General features: G+C 39.7%; 1 protein-coding gene across 1 annotated transcript in view; it reads right to left on the reverse strand.

Annotated features, from left to right (window-relative positions):
• Positions 1-12,524: 12,524 nt before the first annotated feature.
• Positions 12,525-26,824, reverse strand: part of usp31 (ubiquitin specific peptidase 31) — a 17,139-nt gene continuing 2,839 nt past the window's right edge. The window contains exons 5-16 of the mRNA XM_023413745.2: positions 26,400-26,535; positions 25,866-26,013; positions 25,589-25,769; positions 25,334-25,445; positions 24,995-25,089; positions 23,881-23,958; positions 22,533-22,662; positions 22,004-22,123; positions 21,562-21,787; positions 21,290-21,448; positions 20,725-20,877; positions 12,525-19,908 (exon numbers count right to left, since the gene is read on the reverse strand). Of these exons, the coding sequence (XP_023269513.1) occupies positions 18,434-19,908; positions 20,725-20,877; positions 21,290-21,448; positions 21,562-21,787; positions 22,004-22,123; positions 22,533-22,662; positions 23,881-23,958; positions 24,995-25,089; positions 25,334-25,445; positions 25,589-25,769; positions 25,866-26,013; positions 26,400-26,535 (3,013 nt within the window). The 3' untranslated portion in view covers positions 12,525-18,433. The remainder of the gene's footprint in view (positions 19,909-20,724; positions 20,878-21,289; positions 21,449-21,561; positions 21,788-22,003; positions 22,124-22,532; positions 22,663-23,880; positions 23,959-24,994; positions 25,090-25,333; positions 25,446-25,588; positions 25,770-25,865; positions 26,014-26,399; positions 26,536-26,824) is intronic.

The raw sequence follows: 26,824 nt of genomic DNA on the forward strand, positions 1-26,824 counted from the left end.
TGGGGGTGGGGGGGGGTGGATAGAGATGGAGCGGAGGTGAGAAGTTAATATCTCCCATACGATACGTCCTGCATACCATCCAAGTGAAATAATAGCACGCCCATCAATGCAAATATGCACAATTACCACAAGTGTTGAACTACTTGATATTTTAAACATGTCACAGGGATTTTAAGCATAAACCTGAGACTGAAGTCTGAGAGCAGCCAGCCGCTGTCTTGTGAGAGGATCAGTCTAATAATCTTTGTAATATTAAAAACGCATTCATTATTCTGCATGGTGAAGCAGGAGTCTAACACGAGCTTACTTACTGAGCAACTGATTCCCAATTCAAATTTTAAAAAAGGGGGCCCCTGCAGTCTTTCCTAATGTACGAAAACTGTTTTGAAACCTCCTCAGTGATTCCAGTGTGTTTACCGTCCTGTCTGTATTAGCATTCCTTTGCACTCCTTAAGCTGCGGGTCATTAAAATACCTTGACGGAAAATCCTACAGCATATTGTGTTTTTAACAGATTTAACTAAATGAATAAATTGCCGCAATTAAACATAAACACCAGTTCGACTTCAGTCCCTGAGCTGCGGCGAGACATATTTCATGCTACATTCATCCATTTGGCTCCGTGTTCCAACAGAAAATTGATACCATGTGCGGCCATATTGTTCTCAGCAGCACACCCTGACCTCCACATGCGCTTCGTCTCATCTCGCTAATAGAGTTTCAAATATATCCAGCTGTCAACTTAGATATTTACAGTATGATGAGGGATTGAATTCCATAATGGGAAGACAAAATCCGATTAATTAAAAATGACACAAACATCTGCTTTTCTAATAAATAATATGCGCGGATACAAACCTGATTATAGAAGCCAACATGGCAGAAGCATTTTTCCCTAATGCAAGTGCTACTGTTGGTGCCTTTGTTGTGGTGATAATCATAAGGAAGTGAGCGTACACCTCTGTTTCAAATATATTTCTCTGTTTTCTTTGGGGAAACAATATAATAAAAGCAGCAGTGATTTATGACACAATAAACTACACTGAAAAAGACTAAATAAGGGTTTAAAATCATGGCCTATGGAGTTAGATAGCCTGAGAACAGTCAGCAAGCATAATATGTTAAACTAACTTATTACCAGTTTTGCATTCACCAGGATCCCAAAAGACACCGTAAATCATTCCTAAAGCCTCTTCAGTTTTCCTTGATGATAATCGATTGTGTTAAATTCCCTCTTTTCTTCTTTATTAAAAGACCAGAGCACAGGTCCAACCTGACAGCAGACCAATCTCTGAAGCCTCCATATTACACCCTCCCCTGCCACTTCCTGCCACTAAATTAAGATTAATTACAGAACAGGCCAATATGCTGAAATGGGGAAATACAGTATATGCTCCCTGGAACAGGGCTCTATAGATGCTCTGTCACAGTTAGTGGAACAGCTTTTAGATTGCACTCACATATCTTTATGCTGAGCACAGCAGGTGTGGGGCTGGCTGTCTTGCTGTGTTCTGTGGGCTTGATAATACCTGGCAGAGGGGTCTAAGGATTATGATGACAATGATTAAAGCCACTTTTATTGCATGTCAGGTGGGGTTGAATTCTTCTTATCTTTCTAATCAGTTGTTACACAGTGAGACAATGCACCACATTCCTCTGTGTGTGATGATGTACGTCTTTAATCCGCCAGGCCCCATATCAGCTTTTACAATACAGTACGTGCAGATATAACTGACAGCGTTTGAAATTATATTGTGGAAGTCTTCAATCACGCGAATATGTATATTTACACTGGAAAGATTTTCCAGTCATCTGTGATGTCAGCTTGTAACAGCGGTAGACTTTCCACCACACAGAAAAAATATTCAATTACAAGTAAAAGTTCATTCAAACTTTTGTAAAAGTTCATTCAAACTTTTACTTGAGTATTAACAGTAATATATATATATATATATAAAAGGAATGGAGCCTTTTAGAGTGTTACATAACTATACCTTATTAGATTAGATAAGGTTGTTATTTTTTTTCCACAGGTTACCCTGAACTTGACAGAATTCGTTAGAGGTTTTCCTGTAATTAAAGTTTTCTTTCCCCTAAGCATCACAGGCAAGATCACGAGATAACAACTCATTAAATCACATTGAGGGGGGGGGGGGGGTCACTATCTTTCCAACACAGTGCAATAGATTCATTGGCTGCTGTTATTGCTATAGATTATTATTGCAGATACATTAACATGTGAACTGCATTTAAATGTTGTATGTGGTGGAGGTATCAAACATTCTTTGGTTGTGGTGTTTCCAGTGTGAGGATTTGCTGTTTTTTCTCTGGGTAATATAATTGTAACCTGGATATCATTGGGTTTTGGACTTCGGAAGATGTCACCTTGGACTCTAGGAAACTGTGATGACATAATCATAAATCATAGATAATTGAAATAATCATAATTGAATCAATATATAATAATTGCTTCTTGTCTTGGTCTCGTTTCTGTGTAGTAATTGTCTGCCCCGCCCTAATGTGTTTCACCTGTGTGCAATCACCTTGCCTCCTGTGTCTATATAGTCTTTGTGCTCCCCTTTGTCTGGGTCGGTTCGTCTGTTGTCTTCATGTTTTGTTCATGTCACGTTCACGTTTGGATTTTGGTTAAATAAACCTGCCTGCACCGTCTCCCAAGAGTTGACTGCATTTGGGTCCAACTTACCTCGCAAACCTTGACAGAATGAACCGACCCAGACAAAGGGGAGCACAAAGACTATATAGACACAGGAGGCAAGGGGATTGCACACAGGTGAAACACATTAGGGCGAAAAAACCATCTCTGATCTGTGTTGCAACTGTTCCCAGGGTTGGGGTCACTTGCAACATCTGAATTATTCCATTCAAATAAATACTGTGAATGATATGTCATATGTAACCATCTCAACATGGTAAGGGGAATTACAGACAGGTGTAAGTTTAATATATAAAAGTTTGGGTGGTCTAGTCCAAATAGTCTCCGAGTAGCTGAGAGAAATGGAAAAAGTGTTGCAACAGACTCCCCTCCTTAAATATAGTTCTTAATTAGATGTAGTCCACCACTGGCTACCAATATATCTGTCATCTTTGTCCGGGTTTTGTCAGGGTTTTTGGTCCCTGTTGCAGTAGCTTCCCTGTGGAAAAATGAAATCCCATGGAAACATAACTTCACTTTGTTTATCATTTTAAGATGACTGTCGCAAATCTTGCATCACATTACAAAGCAGGATTTGCTGCATATTTTCATGATATTTCGAGTCAACTTTAGGCATTTAGCTCATTTAGTCATTCGGTTTTTATGCACACTGACACATGTAGAGAACTATTCTCTTGCTACTTTGCCACAAAATTGTACTTTTTGTCAGCAACCCCAGTTTCATTGTTGTCACCACAGAATCACACCACTTACATCTGACAAGTGGCAGCGCTGAAACCTGCACATTTAAAATAGAAATATAAGTGTGATATTTTTGTGTTTTGTGCACTCTCACAGATGCACACCTACTATCGCCAACAGCTACTGTACTAGTAGTGCAGACCTTTCTTTGGAGTCATATTACAGTATCAGCATCAAAGGACATCCATGTAGAGGTAAAGCTTTGACCAGCGTGGACCGGCTCGGCCGCACCTTCTCCTGCTGTGAACATTACCAGAGGAAAATTCATGCTGAGAGGAAGAGCGAGGAAGAGCAGGAGAAGGAGTAGGAGCTGACATGTTATGTAATTTAATGTAAGGACTTCACTGTTCAACAGGCATTGCTGTGTGCTGTGCTTTGTGGTCTGTGATGCATTTAGTCCCGGGCTGTGTTCGATCCTCTCACCAAGGACGGCAAGAGTGATGGGCATCTGGCGGGATGCAACATCCTTCTGAACTATTTCACACACGCCAGAATCTGAGACTATTTTAATACATTCAGTTGTGAAGGCCCTACGCACTTACAAACAATCCAGCCATTGAGAAATAAAACAAAGCGTTCTGTTCCCACAGAGGAGGGAATCCAAAATATGATAATGGGACCAAATAGAGTACACCCGTGCTACGCAGTTCATGTTCCAAGATGTGATCCAAGGACTTTGGAAGGTGTTGTAATTGTCTTGAACTGCATTTCGCATGTGCATTTGCATGAAATAGTGCAGGTGTGCACAGTTGGGTCCCATTATAATATTTTGGATTCTCCTTTGTCAAACATTTGCCCTGATGGAGGCCTGGAGACTGAGAGCTTTGTTCCTTTCCTTTCCTCCTTCCCTGAATGAGATGGAGACTTAAAAGCAATTTCTGCCTTGGAGTTTGTGAGAACTCTGCATCCATTGGTACCAGGTTCGAGTCCGTCTGACAAGCCGAAGGTGGCGCAAAGGCGAAAATGCAATGTATATGTAAAGTTGTTCTTATTGGTTTGTGATATTTGGTTAAAGAGATGATTCAAGTCGGTAGAGAAACCTGACTGGGATGAATTTTGCAGGATTATAACGGCAACTTTTTGCAACTGGACAGAATGTGGGGAAAAATGCATCACAATCAGAGAATAACATTAACAACAATAAGAATACTAATATATCATATAAAATATAACAGCATGAGAATCATGCGCTGCAGAAAGAGCTCATTTTGCTACTTAGTACCAGAAGAATATTATACTATATTACTAATACTATATTTTAGGTAAAATTGCACAAAGGAGACATAAAAGCCATTCTGAGTTTCATGTCGCTCCAATTGCTCAAGCAAGCCCTTGCACAGGAAAAATTTATCACCATCATTGAAATTTTAAAGACGCTGACATAGACCGGTTAACAGTCTGAACAACAGCTATGACAGAGGACAGAGGAAGGAGGACAGAGGACAGAGGACATGGAGGTCGTGGCCTCAGCACATTTCCCACATGCATTTTAAAGTTTAGATTTAAGTTAATCTGAAGCGATACCTGTAGCATTTCCACCCCAGCATGCACCTCCACATCAGCTGAGTCCTTGAACCGCTGTGTTGAAATATGCTGAAACCAACCTGCTCACTAGTGTCCTCTAAATTTCATGTTATAGGTACTGTTAGAGAAGATTTACAACAGGCATTATAAATTAAACATTGCTGTGAATCTCCTGGCACATCGTGCTGTTGTTCAGCTTCTACATTCACATTTCCTCCTAAGACTGACAATAAAATATTTTTCTCCTTCACCATCAATACTTCCTGGACTCGGCGAGCGCTGTCAATGTCACATATCTGACCAATACTGATGGTGCCCACTAATCAACAACACGACCCCGCCGTGACCGCACTGCTTCAGCGTCAATGGCAGATGTTGAGTAGAATTAGGAAGAATGGCCCCCGGTGTCAGCAGCGGATATAAGTATCAATCATCTGATGATAAACGATGCATTCGTGGGAAAGTGAAAGGGTTCTGCTTCTGTGTAAGACCTGATAACTCTCTCCAAACATATCTCGTCCCTCAGCAGAATGTTAGAGTGAACCTGTTTCAGAGACAAAAAGAACCTGAGAAAGTGATTAAATTTCCTGCCTTCAGCCACAGAGAGATTCAACACTCGGACGGATAAAGCACAAGCCAAGGTCATTGCATTCACATTCCAAAGCGTGGCTCCTTGGGTGCGCTTGCTTGTTGTTGCTTTCCCTCCGAAGTCCTTGGTAAGAAATATGAAGTCTGAAACACGAAGGGGAAGGAGAGGGATTGGTCAGAGAACTATCAATGAGGTGGACTGTAATCTATTACAATGACGTTCCCAAGGATCAAAAGCAATGAGCTGCTGACTGTTTAATAAACTGCAAGCTTACACTGCAGTTTGGTCTTAACTATGATTCATTACTGTCACTGGATCTTCTATGAAAATAAAAGAGGCGCCTGAGGAGGCTGCTGGATTCCAGCCACACTAAATTGCTGTAAATTGCTTCTGCATTACATGTAAAGACTTTTTTCTGGAGTTCATTTTGGTCTGTTTTCTTTCCTCTTCCCTTTATTTTACCACCAATTAAAAATGCATGAAAATAAGAGTTTTAAGATCCTCATGAGTCGCTACTGGGTTTTCAAGTTTACATACTCAAGGCACAGTTTGATATTTTATTCATTAATGTGTTTCCTTACATCATAATTATAGAGGTAGACTAAAACAGTTTGCCTCAAAGTCACGGCTGACATTTCTTACTTCTCTGAGGAGCTAACTGCACTGAGTCTTCTCCAGCTCTTGAGGGCTTCATCCCTCCTCTAAATGAACTCTTTAGGACACTCTGGCTCTGTGGAGAAGATAAAAGCTGTCATATTGAGGTCAGAAATCTGTAGAACGAGAGGTAATACATTACTTATCACTAGGGATGAAAAATTTCCCACATCTTAAATTAAAAAAAAAAAAAGAAATCTCCAATATGAAATTCTGTTTCATGTCATCCACTGAGAAGCTGAAAATGTTTGTTTTAAACAAAACCATGTACTAGTTAATAATGCATTTTCATCTTAGATGTGTGTCTCAAGAATTTCTAGTTATTACAAAGGTGAAGTTAGTGCTGTTATTTTTTTCTTTCTTTTTTCATTTTTAAATCTGAGATATAAGAAGCAAAGAGAGCGCTCATCAGTGGAGTAAGGCTGTTCGGAAGGCCAGCCAGGGACTGGTGGGAATTGAAGGAGAAAGCTTGATGCACAACACACACACACACACACACACATACACACATGCACGCACACACACACAGCACCACCAGCAGCAGTGGGGCTTTGGTTTAGGGTGCTGCTCTGGTTAAAGCCAACGCTTGGCTGACTCATTACAGCGATGTGAGGCCACTCATTAGTCAGTTTCTGTGGTACTGAAAACAGCTTAAAAGTGACTTTTAAATGGTCACCAAAAATTTACTGTGTACTAAAGTGCTCATATCATTTGTCAGAGTATAGGACGATTTATAATTCATTCTGCTGGGTTCATTGTAATTCTCATTGGTGAAGAGGAGCGTCTGGGGAATGTGATAGGGTCTCTTCTTACTGTTAATTAGCAGAGCGGTGAGGATGGCTTTTTTTTTCTTCTTTTTTTTTTTAAACTTGTCATGACCATGACACAAGGCCATTAGGTGATATCGCTCAAATACAATCTGTAGCTCCTTTTTCATTTTAAAAAACTATTTTTCACGGGAGAAATGATACATAGAGATAAAAAAAAAGGAGAAGAAGGGTCAATGAGGCAGTCAGTGGTTCAAATGTTTAAGTGTCTGCTGCACCAGCGTGCGTTCACGATTGTGTTTATTTCAGGGGTTTCAAGGACGCATGGAAACCTCATAACAGCACGAATGTGTTGATGGGAGGCTCTTCGCTCCTGCATTCGTCCACATTAAACCAACATATAGAATTCACCAGAGATGGTTAAATGTCATCTCTCTGTCAGCCACACTGCTCCTCTCAGGAAAATAATGATAGACATTCTTCCGCCCTCTATTAAGGTGCCAGTTCACTCCCCATCAGTAAACGTATGATGTAAATAACGTGAGCGGAGACACGGCGTTTACATCCGGCTCATTAAGAAACGTAGATGCGACATGATGATTTGAAGGAGCTCGCTTTCACCTCAGAATTAAACTATCACATGCCAGATTCACAGACATGCCTGCCTTCACATGCAATAAATAACAGCTGAGCTCTTGACATGAGTCATCAAATTTTCATCTCAGTTTTTAAAATGCAGTAACTGCAGGTGATAATAATAATAAAAAAAAACATTTATGTGGCTCTTAGTGCCTCAGCAGGCTCAGCCATCATTCGCCATCAGATTCGGCTTTTCACACTTTAAGAGGAGGAAAGAGAAATAAAACCACATGATGAAGTGTTACTTTTAGAAATGTGACAGGCAATAAAGAATCGCGGACCAAGCTTAACAAACACATTAGACCATTTCCCTATAAGCCCAAGGACATATTAGTGCAGTTGGAGAATATTCATTCATAAATAAATAATGGTGAAACAGCTTATGGGGGCATCTGGCTTTATATTCGTATTAGCTGCTGCGCTCATGAAACCATGTATCATGATAAAGAGGATTCATGAGCATCGAGCCCCTTTAAAATATGGTTCCTTCAAGCCTTTTGTTCCCGTGGAGAAGCATCACATAAAGAGTCAGGAAGCATTTCTCTTCCTTTTACCGGTTAATCCAATAATGCAGTGGTAGAAATGTAGATATGCATTAAAACAGATGCTGGTCAGGGGTAAGAAAACCTCAATAGAATATTCTCATGAACCATTTCATACTCCAGTGTGCGTGTGTGCTGTGTGTTATACCTTTACAGTTTCGGTCACAGGTGGTTTAATGGTTAGAAATGGTGAGATAGTTATTTCTGGTCATATCAATGGGCTTTTCAGCACACGTCTACCAAGTGTGGGAGAGCTGGTGGGTCCATTATCCCCGTTTACGCTCCACTGGCTCCATTTCTAGATTTGTGTTGCCGCCTTAATCCTGCGGTGGTACTTGTTGCTTTCAAATGTGACAACTCTGTTCCCCTTCCAGTCCACGATGCTGCCCTCTCTAATGCAATGTTTCAACAAAAAAAAATGCCAACTTGCTTTTCCTGCTTGGCTTGTAGCTTCTCTCTGTCCAAGTGTGTGCCGTCTTGAAGTCTCCTTTTTCAGCTAGTTTTTCATGATATTTTCCATGTTCCAAAAGCTCTGAAAAGATCTGCAGTGTATTGTTGTTGGGATCTCATACATGCGATCACTTTTTCTTTTTTTTTCTCTCTCTCTCTCTCTCTCTCTCTCTCACTCTGCAGCTGAATCTGTCAAGCGAAACAAACAAGGAGCCTGGTCTGAAGAGATGGTTCACAAACATAATCTCCATATTCCAAAAAATGTATGCATGTATACATTACATATATGCAAATGAAGCGCTCAGGTGATGACCTGCTCACTGACAAGTTCGGGCATGTTTCATCCCACCTTGATGGGAATATGGCCCAACATGCGAACACATGTCGTCAGAGTAATAGTAAGCAATGTCAGAAGAAATGTGCTGAGCAGTACAAAGGGTCGTTACATCTGTCTGATGCAGGTCATACAAGCATTACAACAGGAGAATGGAAAAATGCTTTGGATTCACACACATCCACGCTATTGGACCAAAAGAATAATTTTGTACTCTGTATCTTTATGAAGCATTTAAGAAACTGTCATGTTGACAGCTTACTTCAATATTTAGATATTCAGATTCTGATATGTGCTAATGATTAAATATGTGTTCATATCAATTTCCAGCAACACGCTACTTGCTGAAATAATTCTAAATCTCCTGGATCTGCATCAATTACAAGAAATCTAAGTTCAGCGATAAGCATCTGAAGACTGTGAAACAATGTGCAGACCCCCACCTTCCCACAACCCTCATCACACACACACACACACACACCCTAAACTGAAGCATGTCCCTATCAGACAAATATCCACTTTTAAAATCGATATTGTGATACTGAGCAAATAATTTTATTTTTATTAGCGTGTTATTTTCATAAGAGAAGAGAAATGCACCAGCGTAACAGCATTGTGATTGGATGTCCATGTGTGTGCACATCTATATTAAAATCAACTCACCGTTCGGATGGCTCTGATCAAAATCGGGATGAGTGACGATTTCTCTCAGTGCTAATCTTGGCGTATTTGCTTTGTCTGAAAACACTAGATAAAGAAGGGAAGGAAATGACAGGAGGGAATAATAAAAAGTCAATAAAGAAAACAAGGAACCAAAAAGAAGGAAAGAAAGAAAAAAACAGACTCCCATTTTGTTTGAAATTTCACTCATGTTGAACCATTGATGGGTCCTCAGGTGCATAGATCAAAGTCTACAGGTACTGAGTAGCATTCAGCAGTACTGATGACAGGGGGTACATGGCCTTCAGCCAAAAGACCACACACACACACACACACACACACACACACACACACACACACACACACACACACACACACACACACACACTTCACTGAGGGATACTACGCATCTGTAGCTGCCCCACCTCCACCCCAGTCCACTGGTGCCGTGGATCACTGCTCATGTTGTCCAACACTGTTCCGCTTGGGAAAGATCTCAACTATCAATCTCCAAACTGTCAGCCACAGTGACCCACCGGACCCCCGGACGAATCCCGCAATAGAAATCAAACAGCCCTTCCTCTCTGTAGTGAAAGTCTGCTGCTGTCTTGTCCTGCTTTGAACATTACCCTGTGAAGGTTGATTGAGTGGTCTCGGGTAAAAAAAAAAAAAAAAAAGAGAAAAATGAGGATAACAAACAAGCAGTATGAAAGTGAATGTGAGATGAAGCTCAGCTGCTAGCAGCAGCAGCTAGCAGAAAACAGGCAGCTAATTGGCTGCTACAAGGAGGAACATGACAAATTAATGCTGATAGTGTGGCAGCAGATTTTACATCAGATTTAGGATTGGTACATTATTTCCCACTTGAAGCGGACATGAAAAACAACTAAATCTTGCACTATTTATGAGCTTAATCATCAACAATTGCACCGCTATAGGAAAAGAGTCTTCAAGAAAATAATTGAACCCGAACACAACACTGTCTTTCTCTTTATGGATTAATATTACTTACAGTCTAAGAGGTAGCGTCATTGTTCACAGCTGCCATTATTCTTCTTTTATATGTGAGACCTCAGTAACTGCAAGGCCTAGACACTTTATAATCTGTTGTTACAGACAGGTTCATGTTGGTGACCTTTAACTGTGCCAGCACATGCATATTATGCTTAGGGTCTCACACCTCTCTGCTAGTACCTCTCTGTCTCTGTCTTCCCCTGGTCCTTCCCTTGAATTCCAACCTGCTTTTCCTGCCTTCTAAAATCAATTATTATTGATTTTTCTGCACTCTCTGGGGTGGAGGCAAAAGAGGGGACAAAGGAGATAAAACCACGGGCGAATTGCTAAAGTAACTCCACTGTACCATGGGGGGACTGATATTATCGTGAGAGAGGAGTAAGATGCTGTTTTGACTCCATTTTAAAGCGCTGGAGAATAAGAGTAAATGGCATCCTCTGCTTCCCAGAAAATTTCAAAAGGTTCATAGGGTGGATCTCGGCCAGGGGGGGACTGGCTGTCCTGTTTCATGGCATAAACCAACATACTGATGCCAATAAATTAGACATTTAGAGAGGGCGGAACTGAAATACTGGCCGCAGGAATGGGAATTGCAATTCTTATTGTAGCTGCTGGTTATGTACCTACATCATTAACTCATGTGTTAGACTGGACTGTAAAAACTGAAAGTTGTTACTGGCCTCTAAAAAGGTCATTTTTTTTTATTGCAATTCATCCTTGAGTAATAAAATGACTTGATGAATGATCAAGTACTTGATCAGGAGAAAAGTATTAATGGCTTTCTGGTTAACAACTGGTGGAAAGTGCATTTACTCAAGTACTTCAGTACAACGTTGAGGTACGCGTATGTGAGTATTTCCGCTTTATGCCGCTCTAAACTTATACTTCACTACATATCAGCAGGGAAATGCATTTATCTGACAGCTACAGTTACTACTTACTTTACAGGCTGAGATTTTTCATACAAAACACATCTTTTTGTGAAGTATAATGCATCGTTATAGATGAAAACAGATGAAACTGCACTTAAAATGTGACTAACAATATTAATAATATTAATCCAGTAACATTGCATATATGTGAATATAATAATAAATAATTTATAGTGTATTTCAAAGCAAAATGACTAATCTAATAAGAAACAGTTGACAAATCAATAGTGGCTCAAAGCTGTTAGAGACAGTCCAAAGCATCATCGTTGTGCATCTCATCACTTTTCACCTCCTGCCTGCTTGAAAGAAAAAATAATCTGACATCTGCTTTTCACCTCAACAGTCATTTTTTCACTGGTGTCCAATGATGTCAAGTGGACACCTCCCAGTAAAAACTGAGCTCAGACATGCTAGCATCTGCCCCCTCGCTGCTTCTGCACCTCTGCACTGTGCGGCCAGAAAAAGCTTGAAATAATAATCCTGCCCAGAGATTTAGAGCCGCTCATGTATTGCACAGCCTTGAGGTCTCAGATAATACACAGTCTCTGCAGCGGCGAGACAATAAGCAGTAGATTTGTGTGCTCATACACTTGGTTGCCCAACCTGGATCCAAGCGGGATAAAGGGGGGGATCTTTGAACATTGAAGTAAAAAATGCCTTCAAAATATGTTACATGCTGCTACAATGCAACTTGTGACAGCAGTCAGAATATTGATGCTTTTATGGAGACAGACTGTGGAGGGTTGCTGATCTGAACAACCGAGCCCACTGTTGAGTGGTTATACACATTATTGACATGAGGTGAGATCAACAGGCTTTTTTCTGACACTAATCAATCTGAAAACTCTGTAACTTTAATGTTGTTATTGTTGTAATGCTGCATCAGTGAGTATCTATGAACCACTGATATCCAACAACTGCATGTTGCATGGAGTCATGCTGAGGCCAATGTGTTAGAGAAAAGCTCCCTCTAGTGTAGTAAGAAGTATAACTCCACACAGCAGACACTTTCAATATTTTTAATCTGATTTTTCATTTTGTACTTGCATGGGTAAACCAACAAAGTATATACACATTTGTCTTTTTAGAGAAAAAAAAAACATTAAAAGTGCATATATGATAACAAAAGAGAAATAAATTAACATAGAAGACTACGACACAGTCTAAGGAACTTGGAACTAAGAAAATAAAAATAAAAAACAGGCAAATGTTGGAACAGAGGCCCAAATGTAAAATAATGTAAGAATCTTAAAAAAAAATAGGCCAGTTCAGACAATGCAAATGTCAATAATAACCTCATGAACCCGGTACAACAAGGACTATAGTGAAGAAAACAATTCACAATAAATGCAACATACTGTATTTTACAAAATGCTTTAAGACTGATACATAAAAAAAAGCATAAGTCAAAGACAAAAATGTCAAAGTAGAGACGTGCTATGGATTTAGCACAATAGTGTTCTTTATGTTAGCCTAAAATATAATAATAAAATGAGACTCATGACATTCATTCATTACACAGCTCTTAAGTTTCTGTATCATCCAGATACAAACTAACAATTTGTTTTGCTTAAGGCTTCTGAAAAGTTTCAGTATCATGTTTGTAGTGTTTACATCTTACAAATGTGCTCAAAAGACTCATTTATCTGCCTTAAAATAAAACTATTTCACCCCGAAACTCAAACAATGGAAGTATTTTGAGTCTTTAAATATTAAAGGACACCACTGTATTGCTGTGGTACGACAATATCTGAAGAATCTGAAGTCAAATGTAGGAGTGTGGTATTTCAGGTTCAGTGGTTATTGCAACTTTGATTCAGTGGTAAAATACTTACTCAAACATGTTGAATATAAAATCATTAATTACTGCTCTCACCTTGAAAAAGAGTTACTTCTTGTGACTCTGTTAACAACAAGAAGTAAACAAAAACAACTGTGTCTCAAAAATAACGCAATGCAGGATTCTCTAATCTTAATTAAGTTCTGCAGCCTGTATGCATTTTAGCAACTAGAGTGATTAATGTTTTACCCCCACTTTACCAGATATCAGGAAGAAAAAAAAAAAAAAGAGAAGTGCTGCTTTAAAGTTGCTGTTTGTTTGCTGATAAACCGCTTTGCATAAAAAATAATAAAAATCACATCATGATTAAAACGATTGATGTGGCATAAATACTACAAAAAGTATTAACTGAGCATTTATATTTGCATGTCATTGTTCATTACATATTGTAATATAAAACTATAAATTTAATATCTTTCTTTATTGCATTTAGCTATGTCTATCTATATATATTTATTTATTTATTTGAGTTGCCTTTATATTAGAGACTGACCACATCTTTGATGCAGCTGAGAACATTTTAACAGGGGTTCACAAACCGTTATCACCGAAGTGAATTAATGGAAGGCCTTTTCACAATACATACATACGTACTTACATACATACATGAGGCTATTTAGTAACCACATAGAGATTATCGTATCCATAGTGTTGTCTCTGCTGGTGTACAACAGTAAATATTAAACATCTTGTCAAAAACAAAAAGACATTAACCTACCGGTTTGGTAGGAGCACCCAGAGAGCACAGATCAGCAGAAATTAAAAAAAAAAAAAATTAAATAATGAGGAAAAAAAATACAAAATAGAAACATTAAATGGTAGAATGCTAAAAGCAATTATGGCATTAAATAGATTTTCATATAGGCAAGATTTTCATGTTTAATCCTTTTACCTGAAAGATGAAATACTCTGTAAATCTACAATTTCTAAATATTGGAATGATGTGCAAATGAAGCGATGGAATATACCAGCCATGCTCTGCTTTCTACTGTACACAGCTGCAGACTCTTGCATAGTTAATGAAATACATGCATTAGCGTTTTCATGCAATACTGCATTCCTTAATCATTTTTAATTCTGTACATTGACTGTACATTAACAAATAAAAAAAAAACTAAGAAAAAACAGAATAACTGCAGTGACGAAAGAGATGTAAAAAGGTTTTCTGATTCATTTTACATGGATTTTTTTTTTTGACATCTTCTTTCAGCAAGTATGTTTTTGGATTAATTGGGAAGAAAACTTACTTACTACAATACTTGAGCTCTCATAAGTCAGCCATGTTGCACTTTTTGGTCATTCAAACCTCAGTTTCGTTAGCCTAACTGATGAACATCAAACAATGAGATGATTATTGGATTATTGTTCTACCACTAGTATGTTGGTCAAGGCAAATAAAAATCCTAAATCCTTTTTTTTTTGGAAGCTACTGATTAAAACGTTTCATGTTTGACAAAAGGTTCCTGTAAAAACCACAGACATTCAGCTCTGCAATACACTACATTTAAAGAGTTTAGGCTGTACAACACCACTAAGTTGCTACTGAATGAGCTGAGGGTCTCAACCACCATGGCTCATCTAATCCTACACGCTGTAAAAACAAAAGTGATGGCTATAATCAAAATTGTTAAGGATGCTGCAGCTTTCAGATTTTAGTTCTGTAGAGACAAAAAGTCTCAAAAGGTTGGTTGGATACAATTTGATCTCAAATTATGACCACTATTTATATAAGCAATATCTAATATTGTATTTGACTGATCCTTGTTTACAATGCCCCAAAAAACAAAATAAAAATGTCAAAAGTGAAGGGGCATCATCACATTCTAATGCACTGGGTTTTGGCTACATGAATGGATTAAAAATCCACCAATAAACTGCAAATCTAGCAAGTGAAATGAAACAATCCAGCACTAAAATGCACACAAGCCACAACAATAATTACATTGACTTTAAAACAGGCAAACGAGACGGTGAAAGCCAAAATGACATAAAATTGTCCTGCTTTGACCCAAAGTGCCACGCACAGGTTCCTGATAGATCACAAGTTTAAGTAGAAAAGAGCAGCTACAGGAAAACCACCTTATTCAAACAAGAAGTATGTTATTTCTATGGTCTGTTAAGGTTTGAGCACACTACACATTTCTAATGGTAGTCCCACAAAAGTTTAGAGAGACTGGTTGCCAGTGAAGTGATGAGCTCACAGGTCTACAGCAGATAACCTTTCCACAACTCTATATTATCACCTAGGATCAGCAACCTATGTTAAGTCGGTGCAGAACACAGTAATAAAAAAAGTCCTGAGGATACACAGAGGACTTTAATGTCGATCTTGTTCATCACTTAACAGGTAAACTTTTTTTTCTCTCTAAATGTCAAGTTTGATGCTCTGGCTTCAAATACATCTTTTTTTTTTTTTTTGCTGTGTCTATTAATATTCTCAACAGATGGATGCAACATCTAAATAAAACATGGTTGGGTAGAATTTGGGTTTAAAGTGTCATCCTGTGGCAATCTAACCTGCCAACAGCGCACTGGTGAAGAGTTTGTTTTGATCAGAAAACTGCAGCATTCACCTTCAAGGCGACATGGCTATGTCGCATATAGCTGAGCCAAATCTGCTCAAACCCTATACAGACCATTTCAATAACATACTTAAATCTTTAACTTGAGTGGTATTTCCTCTGAAAACCATCTGAGAACCAATGTAAACCTGGTAGATGCTACAGAGAAACAGTGGAGAGAAATACTGTAATCTGTAATTCAACGATTATGTTAATGCTCAAAGTAAGAACTGCTCACTAACGGTTGGCTTTTAACGGCATATCCACATTCATTCATTGGAAACATACATTATTGCTGGTATCTAATGTATGAATATTGCAATTACAGGTGGGCTGATTCTATAATGGTAAAGCTGTTCAAATTGAGGCCAATCATGCATCATGACAGCTGAAGTGACATTAACCCGCCTCCGCTTCTATCATTATGCTGCAAAACTGGTAATGCCATGCAGTGCCTGATAGGTGAGAAAATTCTGCCTGCATTTCCAAAGTTGGATAACTTCTCAGAGACAGAATAAATGTCATTCTATGATGAATTAAATGGCTCAATATCAATATTCTGTTTCAGCCTGATGAAGAAAAAAATGGCAAAGTATTGTCCTCTCCATTGAGGTACCACAGGTTATGCCAACAGGTTTCCAGGTCACTGAAGTCTGTGTAGTCACAGTTCTGAACATCAGCATTTGAAAATATGTTCATTTAAGAAACATCAGTGCCAGAGGAGCAGTGGTCTGTTACAGCACCAGGTGTAGTGAAGGGGTGAATTTTTTTATTTTTTTTAAATGACCCCTGAAACGTTGAGATGAATGTACCCTTTTACCATTTCAGGTCTAAGGCCTGTTGACACTACTTTACGATATGTCTCGAAGTCATGTACAGCATATTAAAAATGAGATAATTATATTGTTAACTTAGAGAGAGAGAGAGAGAGTGTGAGTGCGAGTCTGTGTGTGTGTGTGTGTGTGTGTGTGTGTGTGTGTGTGTGTATGTGTGTGTGTATGACTGGGTAAAAGAAAACTACTTTATCTATACAAAGTGCAAACAACACAACATTCCTACTCAGTGATGCATACAGTAGTAGACTACTATGTTGCCAAAGGCAATTATTTGTTTCCATGTACAGCATTGAAAGGCGCTTAAGATAATTTTCATCTTGCTCATGGAAAGGGGACAAAAAGGGTTATATACTATATGTCGATATCTGTACAGACACATCTATATATATTTATATACTTTGAATTTAAAGGGTTTCATTCCAAAACACCATCTCTTTGAGGAAAAAATGTCAGCTTCAATAAGAACTTTAATAAAATACATTTCTATCGAAAAGGTACTAGTATTAAACAAAAATAAAGTTTTGTCTCAGTTTCCGTACCGATCCTGATTCTTTCTCATCTCAGATTCTTTTCTGTTTTGGTCCAGGGCCTGCTATTACCTCTGCGTTTCACAACTATTCTTTTCATGTTTACAATAAAGACTATTTTGACCACTGCTGCTGTTAGTTCCCAGATACTCTCAAGAAAGAATGTGACATTAATTATGAGTATATAAAGTCTACTAAAGTCTTTCTCCATAGCCAAAGACAAAAAACACTCATACTATCCCTATTAACCAATGGCATGAGGTGTGTGGAGAAAGTGTGTGCGTGCGTGTGTGAAAAAACAATGGTCACTTTGATCGGCTTAAATCAATCACTGAAAACCACTATGAATGTTTAGCCACAGCTATTTCGGAATGAAACTCTTTCGTATGTGTGCATGTGTGTGTGTGTGTGTGTGTGTGTGTGTGTGTGAGCAAATCAACTGTTTCAGTATTTGTCCAGAGACAATCATTAATGTTATGGTTCTGTTCTCACTGTTGTTGGGTTTCAAATGCATATAGAACAGCAGTGAGGCCTAAGCATCGACAATCAGCCTATCTTCATCTCAGATCTGAAAAATTTGAATCTATATTAGTTTAAAAATGTTACTCTTCCAGGCAAACTATGCATTGTTGATGCATACAAGGTGGAAATGTTTCTTATCCCCTTCATTTTTTAATGTATAAGCTGCTGCATTTTAAATGAGGGGTTTTTAGCTAGATATTTTTCAAAGATATAACAAGCCTCTTGTGTCTGAAGGAAAGATAATTGGATCTCAAGATTCCAGTAGGGAATTCTGTCAGCTGTCATACAGGCCTCGAGTAAGCACAATCAAACAGGCTGTGCTGTACAGTTGAATGCATATGGCATGCTTATGTACCGTCCATACCAGGCACGTGTTTGGCACCCAAATATGCAAATGGAGTACAGTACTTTACTTTTTATCCAGTACGGATAAAAAAAATAAATAAATAAAATCTTAGAGCTGGCTGCCAATATTCAAAAACCCAAAGCCACATACTTCTAATGCAAGTGTACAAAACCATAACACCAAAAAATGTGTCTCTTTACAAACACATATGGGGCTCACTGAAACTTAGGCACAAAGAAAATAGCTGCAATATGTAAGTTCAATATAACTACTATTGATATATCATTGAGGCCTCTGTGTTGTACGTGCAGGAGATTGCATGCTTGACGACAGTTTTCGGGAAGATGCCATCCTTTCAAGTGGCTTCTTCCCGTTTGCGGGAGACTTGTGACTTACTTCAGAAGTGGAAGACTTGGACTTGCCTACGTTCAACAGAGTGCGACTGAGAGAGCTGGGGGGCTTGGAAGACTCCTTTGTCTCAGACTTTGTCTCACCTCCATGAGTCTCTATAGATGTCTGTGAGGACACGGCGTCACCAGCGATCTCCTTGGCTTGTCCATTTTGCTTGCACGTCCTCTCTGAGGCCTTTTTGGCAAGCATGGTGCTTTTCCCTAAATCAGCCGACCGGCGGCTTTCCCTTTGTCGAAGAGCACTCTTGAAGAAAGACAACCCTTTTTCCTCAGATTTGCTGCTGCGCTGCAGGTCTCTGGTGGTTACACTTGGTGAGCGCAGGCTAGTGACAGAAGAGCTGCTGATGGAGCTCCTCACAGATCTCTTTTCAAGCCTGTTTGTTTCCCCACTCTTTGAGAGTGAAGCGCGACCTACCAAGCTGCCTCGGAGATTGTCGACCAGAGGGCTAGTGTGCATAGAATCTCTGCTGTAGCTCCTTTCGACCAGACGTTTGCGAGTACTCGTGGCGCCTTTCTCTGTGACACTGGAACTTTTCTTTGAAGTTGGTGAGGGAGACGCTGAGGACTGAGGTGTGGAGCGGACACAAGGCTTGTGTTGTGGCGTCGCCTCTAGAGGCTGAGTTGCTTCCTTTGTTTTGGAGGGAGTCCCACTTGGTGTTGAGGTGCTTTTCTTGGCATTTACACTCTTTTCTTTAGTATTGCTCACCTTTTTGCCTTTCACAGGTGTACCGGAAGACGTCTCAGACGCTGAAGTCTTATAGGTTGCGCACAAACGTTTTTTGGAAGTTTTCTCTTGTTCCACTTTGCTGGAGCCCTTTGTGGAGCCTGTGCTTTCTGCCTTTGAGCCAAATCCTCCAATGCTGCTCTTACGTTTCTGCTCTTTAGAGGGAGTTGCTTGGGCAGGTAGTATGTTTTGGTCTATAGCTGTAATCTGGTTGTTGTTTTCAGTTGGCTCGTTTTTGGCGCTCTTCTTTTCCACTGGAGTGGGAGCCCTGCAGTACATCATGTCTAGGAACCTTTTATTGTTGTCATGGTCACTGTAGCTGCTCTCCATCATAGACGAGGGAGTCCTGCTGCCAAAGTAGCGTTCATGTCTACTGTAGCTGCCAAAACAGGACGTGGAAACCTTGTCATCGCAGGCTTCTCCTATCCTCTCTAGAGGAGGGGAACATCGAGAGTCGAGGGAGAAACGCGAGGGTGAGTTGGACCTCATATGCAGCTTCGCAGAGAGAGACCACGACGGCTTCATCCCACTGTCGCTGAACGCTAAAGGACTAGCGATGGACGACCTGGAGGACAAGCTCTGACGCTGAATGCTCCTCACAAAAGGGCGGACAGAGAATCCTCCTAAAAAAATAAAAAAAATAATGGCTTATATTGCAAAATGCATTACATAATTTAGATGCATTATCCATATTGAGATCTGTGAAAGCCACAGTTAAACACCAGTTTGCCTTTCCAGCATTTTTGGGACTATGCTAACTCTGTATTCTGGAGGGTTACATAATACCTATATTTATATTAACCACAAATAGCAGCCCGGGCCAACATCTGCCTCAATTTGGATTCACTTGGAATTTAAGGTTTCCCACTCTGCTGAGCATGTTTTCTTATTCGTCCCACTCAGATGTGACATATGTCCCGTCACTTTCTGCCACGTCCTAGCAATTCTGATTCTGCTTTGATCTCTTTCAAATTTGTGAAGGGTGGGGGCTTCCTGATTTGAAAACGACTCTGTGAAACCTTAATGGCATCTTTCGATTCCAAAAGAAATATTGTTAGTGGAAGGACTCTTGGTACAAAGGTTTGTGTTGCTCATTTTACTGTGGAATACACTGAGCAACAAAGTAGGCAAGCCAGTATCAGTGAGGCTGTTTCATCGTGTCATTTAGGTCTAAAACTGCTGGTCTGCAATACGTAAACTGTTATTTTTACTGGTTTTGGTCTCCTGAATTTAAAAAAAAAAAGTCTGACATGGTGTTGCATCTGAAAAGCTCAAGATCAAAAGCTTTGAACTGTAAACTTCAAAATCTGAGTCGGATGACAGCAGGAGTTCATGTGCATGTGATGTAAATATACATGAAGCACCGAAACACAAAAAACTACAATCTGACACATGTCAAAATCATTTAAAACCAAAACAAATATCAGCATCTTTCTCACCGTCATCCTCACTGCGTTCGACTGGAAACTCTACTGACTCAGCCAGTGAAGCCAGAGAGGTGCGTCTGGATGAGGCTCCGGAGGCTAAGCTAGCAGGCCTGCTACCTGGTAACCTGTTGATCCAGTGGTCGCACAGGGATGAACTGGTTGAACCTGTGTAAAAGTCAATGAAAACTGTAGTTTCTTTTAAAGGTTTAGAGACATAGTGAGGCATACTATCTTGTTTATTTTCTTCAAATAACATGACAAATTCCTTAAAAGGTCTGCGGACCTGTGTGGTAGGTGCATGCACATTAAAATCTGAATTGCTAAGAAGCAGAATAAGAATTACTTTAAGATGTTTGTTTTACAAGCAGTCCTGATCCCTTGCTTCAAAGCATGTCAGTTAATGACTAAAGACACCTCCACATTATAATACATTACAATGTTAGTTTCTCTCCAGTGTTCAACATGGTATATCTTTGTGGGTATGTTCATGCAAATACTGCAGTTAAATTACAATTCACATCACAATATGAGTGGAAATACGGCAGATATAGACAGACAGTAGGAAAGAAAAACTGACCAGCAACAGAGCTATTGGCCGACCAGGAGGGAATAGCGGTCCTCCTCTGGTAGAAGAGTATATAGGCCGTCTGCTGACACACGTCATCGTCAGCTATTGGTGAAACCTCACTGTCATCAAAGCAGTACCACTGACCATCAATGGAGTTCTTGCAGTAGGCTATAAGCACAAAGCAAAAAGAAAACATTGGGTTAGAAATGGATGATGAATTCAAGATTTTCTGATTAATTTTTGTATATAAACTTTCAAAGGGCATCAATTCGTTGTATTACCAGTGTAGTGGCCTCCGTGCATATTCCCGTGGTGGTTGCACACAGCGTACAGGTCGTACAGGTAGTCATCAGGGTTTCTTCCCAGACCATAGGGTCTTCTCCATGGCGACCAATGGGAAGGTAAACTCCAGCTGCTCTGACTCCTCTTAACCACATGAGGTGCCATGTCCATGCCCATCAATGGGAACCTCACCATGTTCTGCATCTTGACCCTCCGGTCCCCCTCCTGAAAGAAGAACACAAGACACAGAAACAGATCAACAATTTCCCCATTTACCAGATACTTGCAGTACATGGCATTTTATTTACAAAAAAGTAAAGAGGTTTGATACCCAGTCCTAACCTCAAGTGCCCATCCCTAACAACAGGATGCTCTTCATAATCAGAGAGTGCATTTGGGTTCAAATTCCCATTTAAACAGTGTCCAGATGAGCTGAAGTACCTGTCTGAACCTCTTGAGATGCAGTATGAGCACATCCGGCAGTGTCCACAGGCTGAGCTTAATGCGGCCCTGCTGCAGCTGCTTGCAGTGGGGACAGCGCCAGGCATCGTCTGGGGCCAGCTGAAACACACACAGCCCAAGCAGCAGCCATCAAGAACGAGCTCTAACCACACTGCTTATAAAACAGGCCTCACACAGGATGAGGCCCTAAGTTTTCCTCTCACTCCTTTCTATTCTCCTCCGGAACATTCGCAGGCGAGTTAAACCACAATGTATACGTAATTCTGTGCTCAGAATTTCTAGTTTGTTCCAAACATAGCATTAGGAGTCAAACACACAGTAAAACCACAGCCAGTGAAAGGCTTTTTGAACATTAGCAGAAGAATAATAAACATGCAGGGAGGAGGCTTCACTTCAAAATATACTCATGTACTAAGGCGGATCTAAGATTTATTTTCTAATGTCAAACTACTGACCCTGCAGTAATCGACTGTGCGTACACCCGCTATAGGTCTGGTCAAAATGTTACCTGCTCCTCCTTTGTGTAGAGCTGAAAGCACTGTGCAAGCGTGCAGGCCTGCGGCTGATGATGATGTTCTCTGTGCAGATACACGCTCTCAGCATCAGGAATGTACTCCTCCTCTGTGTGCCCAAACAGACTGTGGGAACATGAAGCAAAAGTCACGCATTCATTCAACTGCTTAGTAACAAGAAGATCAGAGCATCAGAGCATCTGCCTTTTGGTCAAACTGTTTCCTATATCAAAGTATTTAATAAACTAAGATTTTGCAAAACACTGAAGTAAAAAAAACTGTCATCGACCCATGATTTCTAATGGAGATGTGACTTCCATTTCACTTGCAAAGGCGTATATGTGCGGTAACCACACAACACAGTAATCGACTTAAGTGAGGAAATAAGAGCAGACATGTCATTGATTGTGCAGGTGGAACTACAGACTCTGCTGTTCACTTGTGTTAGAACAACAACTGTTTCAAAAAGTTTATTTTTCAAAAAGGAAATGGTGTGAGGGATGGGAGTTAGGGAGAAATAGTGGGAGGGACCTACATCCAAATGCACAAAAGAGCCTTGTCGAGTTTGACGTGTTGCTGAACTTGACAGTCTTTTCAGTAATCCTGCACATCGCAACAAATGTCACCATCAATTTTACTGAAGTGTTGCCACACCTTCAACTGTAAGACTGTGTCCTCAACTGATGAAGGTGCAATCATGCGTGGGCAAGCTTGTGCCAAGTTGTCACATTCTAAGCCAATGAGCAGTCACATGAAGTTGAGAATTGAGTATTTGATGACATGAATGACCAATTAAGCATCAACATTTGCAACACATTGCAAAACATTTTTGGCTGTCAGGTGGGGCTGACATTTGTTCAGTACATCATACTGTTGATTATTTTGTCTCACACATAACATGTGAGGTTATGGTATATTCTTTCATAATGCTAAGTATTCAACATTAAAGCTGGGTCCATTCATTTTAATTGTGCTTTCGATGTAATTGCTTAACAAAGCCGAGCTTGTTAGCTTACCTGCTAATGAATGGCCTTCAATAAAAATCACAGTAAATTACACATTCAATGTCATGTCTACAAGGCAAGTTATTAAAATGGGTGGTTTAACCTGTTCTTCCAAAGGAACACCACGGTTTAATCATGTCATTTGGTGTATGCAGCATGTCTCCCAAATTTACTGTTCTGCTACAGTCCAGATTTTTGAAATGCAATATATTGTTCTCAGTGAAGATTAGAGAAAACATGTCAACATTTTGCTTCAATTCTTTCTGTGCAGAACAAACATACTGTAGATAAAAGAAAACAGACCACAGAAGTCCAGCAAATATTTATCTTTTGCACTCACTAGTCCTTGGTCTCTTTGTCCCACTCTACCACTATCTTCACATGTGGTGGTCCACCTTGTCCACAGGACTTGTATGCTCTGTGATGGAAACAAATGAAGTATTTTAGGCAGGTGTCACTTATAATTGAATTTCTATACCCCCATCGCTACATGCAATCAGTCAGTCACTGTGAGGGAATGAATTTAGAGGATGGGTTAATCCAATGTGACCATAAAAATGAAATAATCTCCTCTAAAAACAGACAGACAAACAGATATCCCTTTAAAAGTTTATAAACATGTCTGCTGTAATAGCCTTTGTGTTTATAGGACTGTGTTCATAACAGAAAACAACATATCCAGTGACATTTTAGTTGTTATGAAAGCACCTATTTATCAGTCACAATAATGAACAAAACAACTCTGATTTCACCTCGATTCATACACTTTTATGGACCGGCAATGTTGTGACTTGTTTTATTATGTAGGTTATAAGTCAAACATGCTAAACTGGCATTTTAACAAACAGTCAAAATCCTGTCAGGGCATGTCATCTAACCAGGTCTGTGAGACAAACTGACACCAATGGCATATGTGTGAAAAGAGAAGCTTAAAGGCCTGGAAGGATATCATTTTGACCTCACCCCATTAGCAAATGTCATGCCTGTCTTTACCTTTGTTTTGCAAATGTACACACAGTGTTTACATTTGAATTCCACCTGCTTCATTTTCACATTTCACTGACATTAATGCTGAGAGAAAACACACAGGTATGAAAACAGTTTGGCATAGGTAAGTCACTGTTTTAAAAATGTGATGTATAGTTTGCTAAAATTACTGCGCTACTCTACTACAAACGATATGATTTCACACATTGTGCAAGGCCTGCTTTTCTTTGGCTGCATCCCACTGGATGAAATGACTTGTTGGCTCTGACGGGACTTGCTCTGCAGGAAGCAATAAAGATCAAGATGGAAACTAAAAGGGTGTGTATATTTGACTCGCAATAAACAAATCATATTGACTGTTTTCGCAGTCAGTGAAAAGCATAGTGTAAATAGCCAGAGATTTAGGAAAGTAGATACTCTATGCACATACACATACGATACATGTTATACAAAATATCAGAACTGACCTTTCCACAGTTGGGTGACACAGTGGTCGTTCATCTTGGGGAAGGAGGTATGTTATACCAACAACGCCAACCACCCGAAGACTGAAAGGTCCCACCTACACATAAAGATGCCACTTTTAATACTTCTCTGAGACCAGCACATCAAGCCAGATGGTTAGTTATCAGAAAAATAACAACAATTTCACTGATTTCCCTCCTTTGAAGGCTCATATCTAAAATAAAAATGTTATTATATGTCTGTTTGTATAATTTTTAACCTACCTTAACATGTGCAGCATCCAAACTATTCACTATATATTCATTATAGAGAACAGGCCGACTGCTTGTGTGTCCTCCTACCTGAATGTAGACCCCGGGTCTCAAAAGATGACGCATTTTCTCCAGGATCTCTTTTTGTAGAGCATCCCAGGTCACAGTGCGCTCCATGTACAGTACAAAAGGCAGGCCGAACCTAAAAAAAACATAAAGAGGTTTTATTAGCGGTCATTAGTTTCTCTGGTTGGCTTCATAACTACGCCCATTAACCCATTCCCATTTTGGTGAACTATCAATTGTGTTGCAATGATAAGAAAGAAAGTATTCTGATTGTAGTACCTCTTTCCTTGGTGGCCAGTACAAGCTCTGTTACACACCAAAAGGATAATTTTTTCCGGACCCAGGTTTTTATTGGGCGATGCAGTTACAGGAGTCATGGCCCCCTGCATGAACGAAGGAGTCCTACCGATTTCTGTCCCGTACTTTAAGTTGTTATGATTCAGATTTGCAAGAAGACTTCCTGTGATAAGACAGAAAAGACAAGTCTATATAAATTGTGATCTCTTCATTTAATTTGAAAAAGAAGAATATCTGCAAAATATAAAGAAAGTGTTACCTCTTTTTGTGCGTATGTTTTCCAGTTTGAAGGTCTCTGGTGTCTCGAAGGCAAAGATGGAGTCGCTCTCTTGAATAATGTCGAGATCATCGTCATCATCACAAAATGAACGATGAAAACCATCATAGTACATTTCAGTCAAAACAAACTGAAAGAAGAAAAAAAAATAAAGAGTAAATTTAAACATATGAATCACTCAAGTGTTTTCACATTGTTTTCATAAATAAACAGTCATCTCAATATCAGTCCTTACCCCCCACCTCTGTCATTTACATTTACTCTCAAGGCATTTTCACCCTGCCATTTTTCATCAATGTTAACACTCCGTTGTTGCCGCCGTAAGAAATAATGTGTTTATAAACCTGTTACTCTGTCAACTGCATATTGAGCGCACTCTATAAAAAAAAACCTGGTTTTATAAGAAACTACTGCTTAGAGGCACACCCTGCTTTAGGAACACTGAGCTAACACTGTGTGACAGTAATATAGTCTCACTGTGGCAGACCCTGAGCTGATAAGTGACAGGAATAGCACCTGGTCCATTGGGATCTTGGTCTCACGTGACACAGCATCTCTGAGGCGATAGACAGTGCTGTTGAGAGGAACAGCAACTCCAATCCTCATACAGTGAGAGTACTTGCCCTGGTACACCACTGTCACATACAGGGGCCTGGCGAAAAGAAGGGAACATAATTTAAAAATCTTCCAGTACTGTCACAGTTTACTAAGCAAGCATGGTTATATTTTATTATACTGTGACCGTGAGAACACCCAGACATATGCTCCACAACACAAAGAACAAGATTTTGTAGTATTTCCTTCCTCTTTATTTCCTGCACTGCAGAAACGCCTAAAATGAACACACTGTTGTTTTGTTTTTAAACTCTAAAGTGTAAGCTCCTCCCATGCCTCCTTGCTGCTTCTCCTGCACCCATCTCTCCCCCCACCCCACCTCCAAC

The sequence above is a fragment of the Seriola lalandi genome, unplaced genomic scaffold, assembly GCF_002814215.2.
Source record: "Seriola lalandi dorsalis isolate HSWRI2012SDOR001 ecotype SW California unplaced genomic scaffold, Sedor1 jcf7180002054519, whole genome shotgun sequence".
In the NCBI taxonomy this organism is placed as follows: domain Eukaryota; kingdom Metazoa; phylum Chordata; class Actinopteri; order Carangiformes; family Carangidae; genus Seriola; species Seriola lalandi.